A 12,860-nucleotide genomic window follows, 5' to 3' on the forward strand; every position below is an offset into this window, starting at 1 on the left:
ATAATTCAAAATCCTTGTATGGTTTTTAACCTTTTATTTGCACTTTCGCATCAACCTGCAAAATGTTTGGAATCTTTTACCTTATTTTGAGAGAAAGGCATGCGTTTTTCTCTTCCTCTTCTTTTTTCTTCTGTGTTTTCTATGTTTTTGTTGTGTTTTTGTGTTTTCTTCTTTTTTGTTTTGGTGTTCTCATTTTCGTGCACAGGGTGTGCAAAGAGACATGTGTTTTTATATAGGAGTTTTTCTCGCGCACACAATGTTTTAAAATATTTTTTCATGCGCGCGCGTGTGTGATCTCGACGCGAGAGTGTGAGTCTCATTTTTTTTGATATTTTTGGGCCGTGTTTGTGATATGCGATGTGGCTGTGTCTGTTCTCGAGAAGAGAGCGCGGGGTGTTCTTGTGCGATTTTGGGGCGCATCTGAGAATGTTCTCTCTTTTTTTTTTTTGATATTTTTTCAAAATTCTGTGTGGCAGTTTTCGGTGTGTGTTCTCTTTTGTATTTTTTTTTTTCTTTTTTGGGAGTGTATCTTTGGTTTTTTTTTTTTTTCCTTTAGCTAGATTTCCTTTTTCTTGTTCTTCACATTTAAAGTTTATTGTTCTGATTTTTTTATTTTTTTTTTTTTGATGTTTTGATCTCTGCTGCCTTCTTATGTGTTTCTGTTTTTTTTGTGGGTTTCTGTGTGCTTTTCTTTTTTTCTTTGCTTTCTCTGTGTTGTTGTGCTAAATCAACCCTCAGCAGTGATATTATAAGACATTATTACAACCAACGATGAATTTTATTATCTAATTTGCAGCTGCTAATGCTACTCGTTTAAAAAATAAGTCCTGCAAGTGTAGTTCAATTATCAATCAAATTTATTCAAGGTAATTAAACCATTAATGCATGACTAATGCTCTCCCGCAATCAAACGCCACAAAGTATAGCAGATTTTCATGCATTTTTCTCAGGAACGTCAGCTATTGAGCGGAAAAATGTCAGCTGGGGAGTCCGTTCCCCGGCTATATAAGGCGCGGCTGCCGTGACCCGAGCACAGCTCATCCAGGCCCCGGGCGAGAAGCACAGAGCACCTCCCTGAGGATCAAGGAACTGCACACACGACGGCTAAAAGCTGACACTTTTTCGGCTAAAAAGTAGAGTAAGTAGAGGGCTGGATCTACTTGTATGAGCATTTATTTATTCAGTATTTATTATAAAAGAAGGAATCCAATAGTGTCATCATGCAGCTCTAAAATGTGAATTTCATATCTAAGAAAAAAGCTGCACGCTTTCCTTGGTTTTTGATTGCTAAATTTAAGATATATTTACAATATCAAGATTTATTCTCTATCTATTCTAATCGCTAAATTTAGTAACTACATCAATGTATTGTTCGATAATATCGTCACAAATATTTTAATTCCGTCTGCTGCAGGGACAATACGGAATTAAAGTGTTATCCTTCATATATTATTCACGTCAATAATTGTGCAGGAACCCAACAGATTTTGAGGGCGACAGCAGCTTCAGGATGCAACTGGAAATAACAATGGTAAGAACTGTTAATTTATTTTGATATAAACCGTAAGTTTTAATCGTGATGGTTCGTTGCATCTAATGAGCTGAAATAACTTCAAAGAGCTTGAACGCTAAGACAACGCAAAATAAACTCCCTTATCTCCACCGTAAACATTACGGAGGCCAGCTCCAGCATCATTAAAAAATTTGTATAAATACAAGGAACATCAGCATTAGGCACATTAATGATATAAAATCGCTGTTATTTTATCAATTACGTTAAATCAACCGAGACGACGGCACTTATCAATCTTACTTTAAATGACACGGTTCGATGATATCCTTCGTAGCTTCTATCAGAATCGTTTATTCGGGTATAAATGTATTGGAGACTTCCTAGGTATTTGAAAACACAAGGGATATGAGTTGCGATATAAAACTTTACGTCATCTTCATTGTAATCTCATTGCAGTCATGCCATGACCGCTGGGCAGTCTTTAGTTTCCTACAAGTGTTGAAGTTTTCTTCCTCATTTTCTGCGCAGAATGTGCAATATCCGCTATTTTTCTTTGAATTTTTAGCTGTATAAAAACAAGGCATGTCTGCAACACAACAATCGTCTGCAATACACGACAATCGTCTGCAATGCACGACAATCGTATGCAATACACGACAGACAATCGTCTGCAATACACGACAATCGTCTGCAATACACGAAAATCGTCTGCAATACACAATCGTCTGCAATACACGACAATCGTCTGCAATACACGACAATCGTCTGCAATACACGACAATCGTCTGCAAACACGACAATCGTCTGCAATAAATACTATGAATTTTTGTGGAGCTTTCTTTGCTTTTAAGTTTTTAGCTCGTAAAATTTATTATGAAGAAATCATATCATTATATTTTAACTTTTCATGTGACGAACAAGGAAATTTATCTCTAGGTAATTGATAAAAAATAAAAGCTATACTCTTCCAAAGGAGTAAAAAATTTATTCAATTGATGACATACTTCGAACATTGCCACTGATTTTTTTGAAAATATCTGAAAATAAGAAGTGAGTACATTCTCTGATGTTCGCCTTAATCTTGCATGATTACGCCGGGCTCTCTTTTCTTGATCAGCGACAGCGCCATCTTGCATGTCATACAGTCAGCCTAAATATTCCAATAAATGTGATTTTGACTTTCTCGATCGTGTCGATTTCACATGCTCGCTCGTTTTAAAATATTTTTTAACCTTTTGCGTGCTTGAGTAACTCTTCTATTTAAACACATGTTTCTTTTTGCAGCCTGTTTGCGTGAATTTGAGGACTGCAATGTAAAGGAGGAGAAAACATAAAAACAACATTAACATCTGGAATGCATTGCAGTAAAGAGGAGGCAGAGAAAAAAGCATGCCTTTCTCTCAAAATAAGGTAAAAGATTCGAAACTTTTTGCAGGTTGATGCGAAAGTGCAAATAAAGGGTTAAAAACCGTACAAGGATTTTGAATTATTAATTTTATCACAAAAAGTTTTTTTATGTGTCAGTTGCAAATTCAAATAAAACAGATTGTTATTGATGCATTATTCTTAGGGCTGGTCAATCAAAGTAGGGAATTACGTTAGTACGAATGTCATATTTTTCCTTCCCAACTGTCGCTGGATAGTGGAACCAATTTATCAATATTTGTGCTGCGCAAAAAAAATGAAAGTTTTAGGAGAAAATTATAGAAAAGTGAAGCGAAACATTAGAGAGTTTCAAGTAAATTGCTTCTTTATATGCTTTTTATTTATTGTTATTTTTCAGCACTTAATAACATGGCCCATTGGTTATTGAATATATATTCGAAATTTGGAGCGATTGAGACACTTATCTCCCAGTCGTGTCGTTTTTCTTGTAAACTGATAGAACAGCAGGCATTTTCAGTAAATGAGTTCTTAGTTTTTCGCTACGGATAGAAGTGTTTCTTGGGACTCATCTCCACAAATTTAGGTTACCGACCAGGGGCCGTATTATCAAAACTTCGTAAGTACGCAAAATCGACTTACGAGCGGCGTAAGTGCTGACTTGATGACGTAACTCTAGAGGTGGTATTATCAAAACATTTGCGCGGGAAGATACGTAACGTAACTGTACGCCTGCTCGGAGATGTCGTAAGTGAAGTTCCGCACAAGTTCAGAGTGCCTGCTGAAGCGATAGGAAACTATTGATTTACTAGCAAGTAGTAATACCTTGACTTGTGATAGGATTTTGTCAATAATCCGACAGCGCGGATTATACACGCATAGAATGATGGCTCTACTTGTGATATCTCCACTACATGATCGTGCAACATTTGCACGATCAAAATATGTGATCGTGCTAAACAGTGCTATTGGAAAAAAAATCAATTGAGTTAATGCCAGAAACTGATTTTGTTTTCCTTTTACGTTATATTTTACAAGCAAATGCATATGACGTTATATTTTACAAGCGCGAAAGCAAAGCTTTCGCGCCCAACTCTCATCATTCATTCCTTCCAGTCGGTACTTTATATCTCTGCCAACCATAATTTTTAGCTCCGTACACAGATTTCTTCTTCAACTCACGCTGTTTATTAAAAAAAGTTCACAACTATTTTAGAACGGCTTTTTCAGGGTCAACAAGGAGCAATACATACAGACAGTATTCGATAGTCGATACCATCGAAGGCAACGATTCCCGCCATCGAAGTTCACAGAATGTAAACAAATCCAAAGCCTCTGATTGGTCAGTTGGCCAGATGGTTTTGATAGTACGCTTTTAGCTAAGTCTTACGTACGAATGTTTTGATAATGCCAAAATTAGGGTGTACTTACGTAACACGTAACTTTTTTGTCGGAAGTACAGAAAGTTACGAAGTTTTGATAATACGGCCCCTGATTAGGACTGCGAAATGCAATTATTTCTCGGTAACATCTCCTGTGATTATGTTCGTGTGATGGTTGCCCTGTTCTAAAGGTGGCAATTACAGGTTGGAAGCACGGAAATAAGCAAACGTGCTGCACACAATATGAATTGTGTGTTGGAAGCACGGAAATAAGCAAACGTGCTGTATACAATATGAAATGTGTGAATGTGTGTGGTGCATCTTGTATAGCTAAACTTTATTGGAATCCTAAATGAAATGATGCAGATGTTGTGACTGAAAGACCCAACTAGTTTGTTTGATAAGCTCGATTCTTCCAGGAAAATTATATATTGAACTACTGTGCCCCGTCCATAGTAACTCTAAAATAAATGAAGGCTTCTAATTGACAAGCTGACGAGATGTTCATATTCATTATTATAATATATGCTATAAATGTGCGTTCATTTGTATTGATTTATGTAATTAAATACGCATGTAATATAAATATTATAAAAATATAATGACAATATTATCAGATACATATAGTGTCTTTATCCTTATTTTACTCAATGCACTATTATTAGCGAAATTAGTAAATGTGCTGGATTCATGATATTCTACTGGCACCCGGATGGTGGCATTCGGCAACAAAACTTGATCATTGCCAGATTGTCGAGTGTTTTATAAAAGACATTTTTCTTGTGCGAAAAAACACTATCTATAGATTGCTCATACCCGCATATGTTTACGTACCATCTGGGATGCCATCGTTTCACAGTTGCATAACTACTGCCGTTGATCATCGGTGGCCATTATATATGTGCCGCCATAGCCAATTGCAATTAGCGCAACCTGAGCGCCGGCCACCAACGGGTATGCTATTCTTAATGCTCGTGTCCACACCGCGGCAGGGGGGTCCGGTGGGCCGGCATGGTCCTATTTAGGCAATATTTGCACAGTAATTTCGTGGAATGATCCCGCACCTGCCGAATGATTGCATTTAGGTAGTGCGAATATTTTATTTCTGAATCCTATTGCTGGCCCATGAGTGTGAATATTTGGTAGGTACTTTTTGACAGACGCTCACGTCTCCTTTGCGGTAGGAATTTGTTTTGTATAGTTTCATTAATCGAGTCTAGTACTATGTGGGTTATGTCTGGTAGGAAGCCAGGGGCAGACGTAAACATAGTTGCAGGTAGAGGCGGGACGTAAACAGAGTTGCTGGTAGAGGCGGCACGCAAACAGAGTTGCAGGTAGAGGCGGGACGTAAACAGAGTTGCAGGTAGAGGCGGGTGGTAAACAGAGTTGCTGGTAGAGGCGGAACGTAAACAGATGAGATATTTATATCACTGTGAGCTGTTTGAATCACTTTATTGTATGAGAAAACTCTTGATGCTGTGTTATGTAAACAGAATATTTTGCAATGGTGTAAGTGACGGATGTTTGATACCGAAATAGAAAAACATTTTTGGTACTGGTGAATGGGGTATAATGTTGGGGAAGAATCGGGCAATACAAAAGGCAATACATGTAATGAAACAACCGCTCCCTTCCCCCCAGTATTGCAGGGAAGGTAGGAGGCATTTTTAAACGAATTTTTCAGATTCAGCCATGTCTGTAACGAAGGTATTGGGTGTCAAATAAACGCGCCACGCATTCGCCCCGCGGTTGTCAGGAATAGACCGAATTCTAATCAGGCGCTTATTTTGCTCCTACAACAAGAGCGTAAAGCGGACATAGAGCCGCTAATTTACGCGCTGGGCGAGCGAAAGCCGTCTATTATGCAGAAGCTAATCGCCCTCAAAATTTCGATAGGGTATGGGCACAAATTAACTACTCCATAAACCTGCAATCTATTTCAAATGCTCGATATCATAGACCGACAAAATTATTCTAATCCCACCCAACAGACAAAACAACTCCTAAAAGAAAATTACGACCTTCTCAACAAAATAATAGTCACGTCAACTGGCTTCTACGCCACGTCTGATATGCCTGGGTCACTGTGATACTGATGCCTACGAATTCAATCAAACTATTCAAGTGTATAGTTTAACATCAATACGGCAGCAATATCTACGCTACGAAAGTAAATTTCCCTTCAAGGATCACAGGTACAGAAAGGTTAGAAATTTAAGCGATGCTTAGCCTAAATTGCACCGCAATCACGACAAAAAAATGGCCTGCATCATGAAGAGATTTAATTGTATAAATTATTATTAATTATGAAAATATTCATTCTGATGATCAAAATAACAAAATGAGTTTTGATAGACAGGTTTTACTACAAAATGATTGCAAAATATGATGGCAAGAAAATAGGAGACCATCCCTCATAACAATGTTAAGACAACCCACTAACAACTGCACAGACAAGGCAAATACTTCCACTAATGCTTAAAAAAATCGAAAATAGGTGTCAATTCTATGACAATATAATTCTTCTGTAAAAAATTTTTACGAGCTAGGCAATCGTAAGCTAGCGAGGAAAGGCGTGCAGTCATAGCAGCTAATTGAGCTGCTGATACATAACAAACTTATAATTGCCATTCTTCGCACCATATTAATTAATATAAACATTAGGCGCACAACAATCACCATGTGATCAAAGTCGACTCCATTGAGATTTCTGCCCCCAAGTTATATTCATCAGTTATCATTGCATGTATTGCAGCACAGTTTTCAGGCCTGGCTAGAGGAGTTATTTACACTGAATAACTTCTAGACTAACATAGACCGTTACGTAATAGATATCAGCTTCCACTTAATTACAAAATAACCTTTTTGCGGGCAAATTACCATATATGGTTACTACAAATCTCATTCCAAAAAGACCGAAACGCGGCCCCAGGTTTGTCCATTAGGCTACGTTATCATGCCTCTGCCAATCGCCAATTATATCTGTCGTCCCATGCTTAGTATCATCCCCTGCAATGCCCACGTATTCATATTTAAGTATTTATATCAAAATTTTGACTCAGTCAATGAAATTGAAGTCTTTGCGCTTTCTCGTATAATACGGAAGTAAAAATTTCTATTTCTTTATTCAAAATAACAATACGGAAATGAATATAAATGCAATTAAAAAGTTCATCTTTTGCATGAATAAATTTGAAAATTTTGAAAAATTAAAACAGTTAAATATATCTTATAATTGTTCAAGCTGTCTTGCACTGGGGTCAGATATTTAAATTTCTTGATACTTTGTAATGCTTTCCCTTGAGAGGGATAACATAACAGGCAAAATATTCAAGGTTCATTCATCGAATCTTGATACACCTTAAATGTCCGAAACTTGAGACACCTTAATTTGATTTCTGACCCCATTTGACGACAACTACGCTCACTCAAAGCCAAAAAATAAAGGGATTGACATTATTGCCTTCTTTTCATTCCGTATCAGCTACCCACACACAATATCGCTGGACCAATTCGTTACATACTCACAAAACCATGACACGTCATTCCTCTGATAACATCTCCTTAAAAGCCGCCATATTCCATATTTGCATGCCTAATTATGCTGCTGATGCTCCGTCTGCACCTGGCTTCGTAACAGACTAAGAATAAAATACTTAAAAAAACTTTTTAAAAACCACGTTTTTCTTGCGGACTAAAAAGTAGAAAATAAATTATGGCTCGCCCCAAAAAACGTGTGTCGGGCAGATTTATGATTAAAGCGAAAAGCACACAACACACGAATTTTGGAAATTTCATGGTGAACGTACAGCCCGACCCACGTTTTTTGGGGCGAGCCATAATTTATTTTCTACTTTTTAGTCCACAAGAAAAACGTGGTTTTTAAAAAGTTTTTTTAAGTATTTTATTTTCTACTTTTTATTCCACAAGAAATACGATTAAGACTTGATTAAGTATGACTTGACGTACGTATCGATGATACGCAGCGTTAGCGCATGCTCGTCTATAACGTGAGCGCCCGCACGTCATACTATATATATAGTATATAAATACTTTACTCAATGAAGCTAATTTAGGTCTCTAATTGCTAGTTTTTATGATTGTATCTGAAATTGTTAGGCGAAAATAGCCTGCATGCCCAATTTCAGTTCTCTAGAGCAATCAGCAGTGGGCTAATTTTCGTTGTCAATGTTAACAACAAACAAACAAACAAACGCGAAACTGAGTAAAGAAAAACGTGTTAAAATTCCTCTTATACAAATCAAATCACAACCCACATAGTGCTAGACTCTATTAATGAAACTAGACAAAACAAATTCCTAACGCCACAGTGACTTGAGCGTCTGTCAAAATGTACCTACCAAATATTCACACTCATGGGCCAGCAATAGGATTCAGAAATAAAATATTCGCACTACCTAAATGCAGTCATTCGGCAGGTATGGGATCTTTCCATGAAATTACTGTGCGAATATTGCCTAAATAGGACCATGCCGGCCCACCGGGCACCCTGCCGCGGTGTGGACACGAGCATTAAGAATGGCATACCCGTTGGTGGCCGGCGCTCAGGTTGCGGTAATTGCAATTGGCTATGGCGGCAAATATAGAATGGCCACAAATGATCAACAGCAGTAGCTTTACAACTGTGAAACGATGGCATCCCAGAGGGTACGTAAACATATGCGGGGTATGAGCAATCTAAAGCTAGTTAATTTTCGTACAACAAAAATGTATTTTATAAAACACTCGACAATCTGGCAATGATCAAGTTTTGTTGGCGGACGCCACCATCCGGGTGCCAGTAGAATATCATGAAATGCGATCGGTACATTTACTAATTTCGCTAATAATAGTACATTGAGTAAAATAAGGACAAAAACACTATATGTATCTGATAATATTGTCATTATATTTTATAATATTATTATTACATGCGCGTTTAATTACATAAATCAATACAAATGAACGCACATTTATAGCACATATTATAAAAATAAATATGAAAATCTCGTCAGCTTGTCAATCAGAAGCCTTCATTTAGGGTTACTACGGACGGGGCACAGTAGTTCAATATATAATTTTCCTCGAAGTCAGATTCGGAGAATCGAGCTTATCGAACCAACTAGTTGGGTCTTTCGGTCACAACATCTGCATCAAGTTTAGCTATACAAGATGCACCACACACATTCACACAATTCATATTGTATACAGCACGTTTGCTTATTTCCGTGCTTCCAACACACAATTCATATTGTGTGCAGCACGTTTGCTTATTTCCGTGCTTCCAACCTGTAATTGCCACCTTTAGAACAGGGCAACCATCACACGAACATAATCACAGGAGATGTTACCGAGAAATAATTGCATTTCCCAGTCCTACTCAGGTCGGTAACCTAAATATGTGGAGATGAATCCCAAGAAACACTTCTATCCGCAGCGAAATACTAAGAACTCATTTACTGAAAATGCCTGCTGTTCTATCAGTGTACAAGAAAAACGACACGACTGAGAGATAAGTGTCTCAAGCGCTCCAAATTTCGAATATATATTCAGTAACCAATGGGCCATATTATTAAGTGCTGGAAAAGAACAATCAATAAAAAGCATATAAAGAAGCAATTTACTTGAAACTCTCTAATGTTTCGCTTCACTTTTCTATAATTTTCTCCTAAAACTTTCATTTTTTTGCGCAGCACAAATATTGATAAATTGGTTCCACTATCCAGCGACAGTTGGGAAGGAAAAATATGACATTCGTACTAACGTAATTCCCCTACTTTGATTGACCAGCCCTAAGAATAATGCGTCAATAACAATCTGTTTTATTTGAATTTGCAACTGACACATAAAAAAACTTTTTGTGATAAAATTAATAATTCAAAATCCTTGTATGGTTTTTAACCCTTTATTTGCACTTTCGCATCAACCTGCAAAATGTTTGGAATCTTTTACCTTATTCTGAGAGAAAGGCATGCGTTTTTCTCTGCCTCCTCTCTTTACTACTATGCATTCTAGATGTTAATGCTGTGANAACACACGACAATCGTCTGCAACACACGACAATCGTCTGCAACACACGACAATCGTCTGCAACACACGACAATCGTCTGCAACACACGACGTCTTTAACAGCTTCTGTGTTTCAGGTGCTGCTCCTGGTCGCGGGGATGGCCAGGTGAGGAATAAATTAAAACTTTTCTCACTTTACACTCAGTATTTTTTTCAACATGCCTCAATATTTATCATTAATTTCTTCGATTTAAAAGCCTGCTTTTTTGTAGAATGCATTTACTGAATAACAAATATATACTTAGTATTTTTTCTTCTCCGTCAATATTTTGGGATAATTCGTGTGTATTCTATGGATGAAACATATGTTGCTAAGCTACGCGAAGGTCTTTATAGTTATTGAACACAACAAATTCGAACAAACTTTTATTAATAGAATGGTTCATTTACTCTGCAGATGTCTTCCCACTATTGATAATGCAACCCTGTGTGCCGGTGCAGCTGATGGAGACCATCATTGTGGTAGTTGTTTACAGCCTATTGAGTGCCAAACTGAACTACCAACCGACGTTTTAATTCCTTGCTACCCAGGCACAGTAAGTACAAGAAATGCATTAAAATTCGTTTATATTGTAAACGTGTTAATGTCGATGCTGTTGTCGATCATCCAGATACTTAGCACTCAAAAAGTGTTTTCCGATTTCAGAACAAAATTATATTATAGCTATACATATCACGTATATTACCAGAAGACACTTCACTGATGTATCAGAAGAGGTTCCTCATCCGTAGTTGCACAAATGCTTAGATACAAATAACCTACCCCAAAAAGCTGTTAATATTATATGTTTATTATTTCTTGTCAGGTGTGTGAGCAGATCACCCCAACCACAGTAGCATGTGTTCCGATTGCATTGGCCACGGTATGCCAGTGCACCAGCGACAAGTGCGACGATTACGATGCACAATTCACAGTCACATGTGACGCCAGCGGCATTACGGATGTAGTTGACTGCACGGCAGGTGAACAGTGTGCTGGGAACGGAATTTGTAGTGCTTGTACAGGGACCACAGGCACCGTAGATTCCTTCGCTGACCAGGAATGCAGCTCCATGTACACATGTAATAGCGGAGCATACGCAGGAGTCGTAAACTGTGCCGAGGGCGAGTACGTGTCAAAAGATGGCACCTGTTCCCAAGCGCCGCCCACACCTTGTGCAGCAGCTGATAAATGCATCGCTGGACTCTGTCCTGACTTGACTGACTGCTCGCGGTACTACATCTGTGATCCAAATCAAGAAGTTCCGGCAACCGGACTCTTTTCTTGCCCACCAAACCAGTGCTTTAACCCCGTCACATTCTTATGTGAGGCGGCCGCATGCAATAATTGTGATCCATGGACTCAATGCAATTTCACATCAGCAGTTGGGACAACAAGTACCAGTACGATAACTGGTACGAGTACAAGTGAGAGTACAACAACAAGTGAGAGTACAACAAGTGCGAGTACAACAAGTACGAGTGCAATAAGTGAGAGTACAACAACGATTACGAGTACAACAACCCAGTTAAAATTTAGGGCAGGGAATAGAACAGGCCGTCGCCGGCTGCAGAGCCGGCGTAGAGACGCGACAGAGCAGCGATAGAGCAGAAATGTACCGGAGACTTAGGCACGAACGAGAGAAGCCTGCTACCTTGCTTGTTCATGCGTCAAATACTGCTGACAGCGTATTGCACGATTGAGTGACGGAGCCATACGTGTCCATGCGCTGATGTGAGCGAACCGACGCCAGTGCAAGTAAGTATTGATGCCGTAGTCTACACGCGCTGACGCTTACAAATCCCCACAAACTGGCGCATGTAACTCCATACCGCACTTGTACGTGCACCCAGGCTGATTAGCCGATTTTCCGGGGTTACCTCAGATGTGCAATTAGCCCTCCAATTGTTCATTTACTTTGCAGTGGCCTTCCCGCGATCAATTTTGCAGTCGTATGTGCCGGTGTCCCTATTGGAGACCAACGTTGTGGAAGTTGTTTACAGCCTGTTGAGTGCGGACTCATACCTGCCGTTTTAACTCCTTGCTCCTTAGGCACAGTAAGTACAGTGAGTTTATATTATATACGTTTTAATAACCTCATGGATGGTAAAAACAAACAATATGCTGTTGTCGATCTTTCAGATACTTAGCTCTCAACAAGTTTTTTTTATTTATGGAGAATCCGATTTCAGTACAAAATTATATTCTGGAGAATCCGATTTCAGTATAAAATTATATTCTGGCAACATATTTCACGCACAAAGGCTTCATCAGAAGAGGTTTCTTATCCGTAAGAGCACAATTGTATAGATGCAATAACCGACCCAAAAAAGCTGTTAATATTATATAATTACAATTTCTTGTCAGGTGTGTGAGCAGATCACCCCAACCACAGTAGCATGCGTTGCGATTGCATCGGCCACAGCATGCCAGTGCACCAGCGACAAGTGCGACGATTACAACCCACAATTCTCAGCCAAATGTGACGCCAGCGGCATTACAAATATAATTGACTGCACGGCAGCGGGAGCAT

General features: G+C 38.6%; 1 protein-coding gene across 1 annotated transcript; it reads left to right on the forward strand.

Annotated features, from left to right (window-relative positions):
• The first annotated feature begins 1,046 nt into the window (after nucleotides 1-1,046).
• Nucleotides 1,047-12,364, forward strand: LOC108672864. The gene is made up of 6 exons (XM_047882217.1): nucleotides 1,047-1,138; nucleotides 1,474-1,531; nucleotides 10,425-10,453; nucleotides 10,745-10,883; nucleotides 11,154-11,817; nucleotides 12,252-12,364. Exons 2-6 carry the CDS (start codon nucleotides 1,511-1,513, stop codon nucleotides 12,362-12,364), a joined length of 966 nt encoding a protein of 321 aa, XP_047738173.1. The 5' UTR covers nucleotides 1,047-1,138; nucleotides 1,474-1,510.
• Nucleotides 12,365-12,860: the final 496 nt, after the last annotated feature.

This window comes from Hyalella azteca, unplaced genomic scaffold (assembly GCF_000764305.2).
Source record: "Hyalella azteca isolate HAZT.00-mixed unplaced genomic scaffold, Hazt_2.0.2 contig110, whole genome shotgun sequence".
Classification (NCBI taxonomy): domain Eukaryota; kingdom Metazoa; phylum Arthropoda; class Malacostraca; order Amphipoda; family Hyalellidae; genus Hyalella; species Hyalella azteca.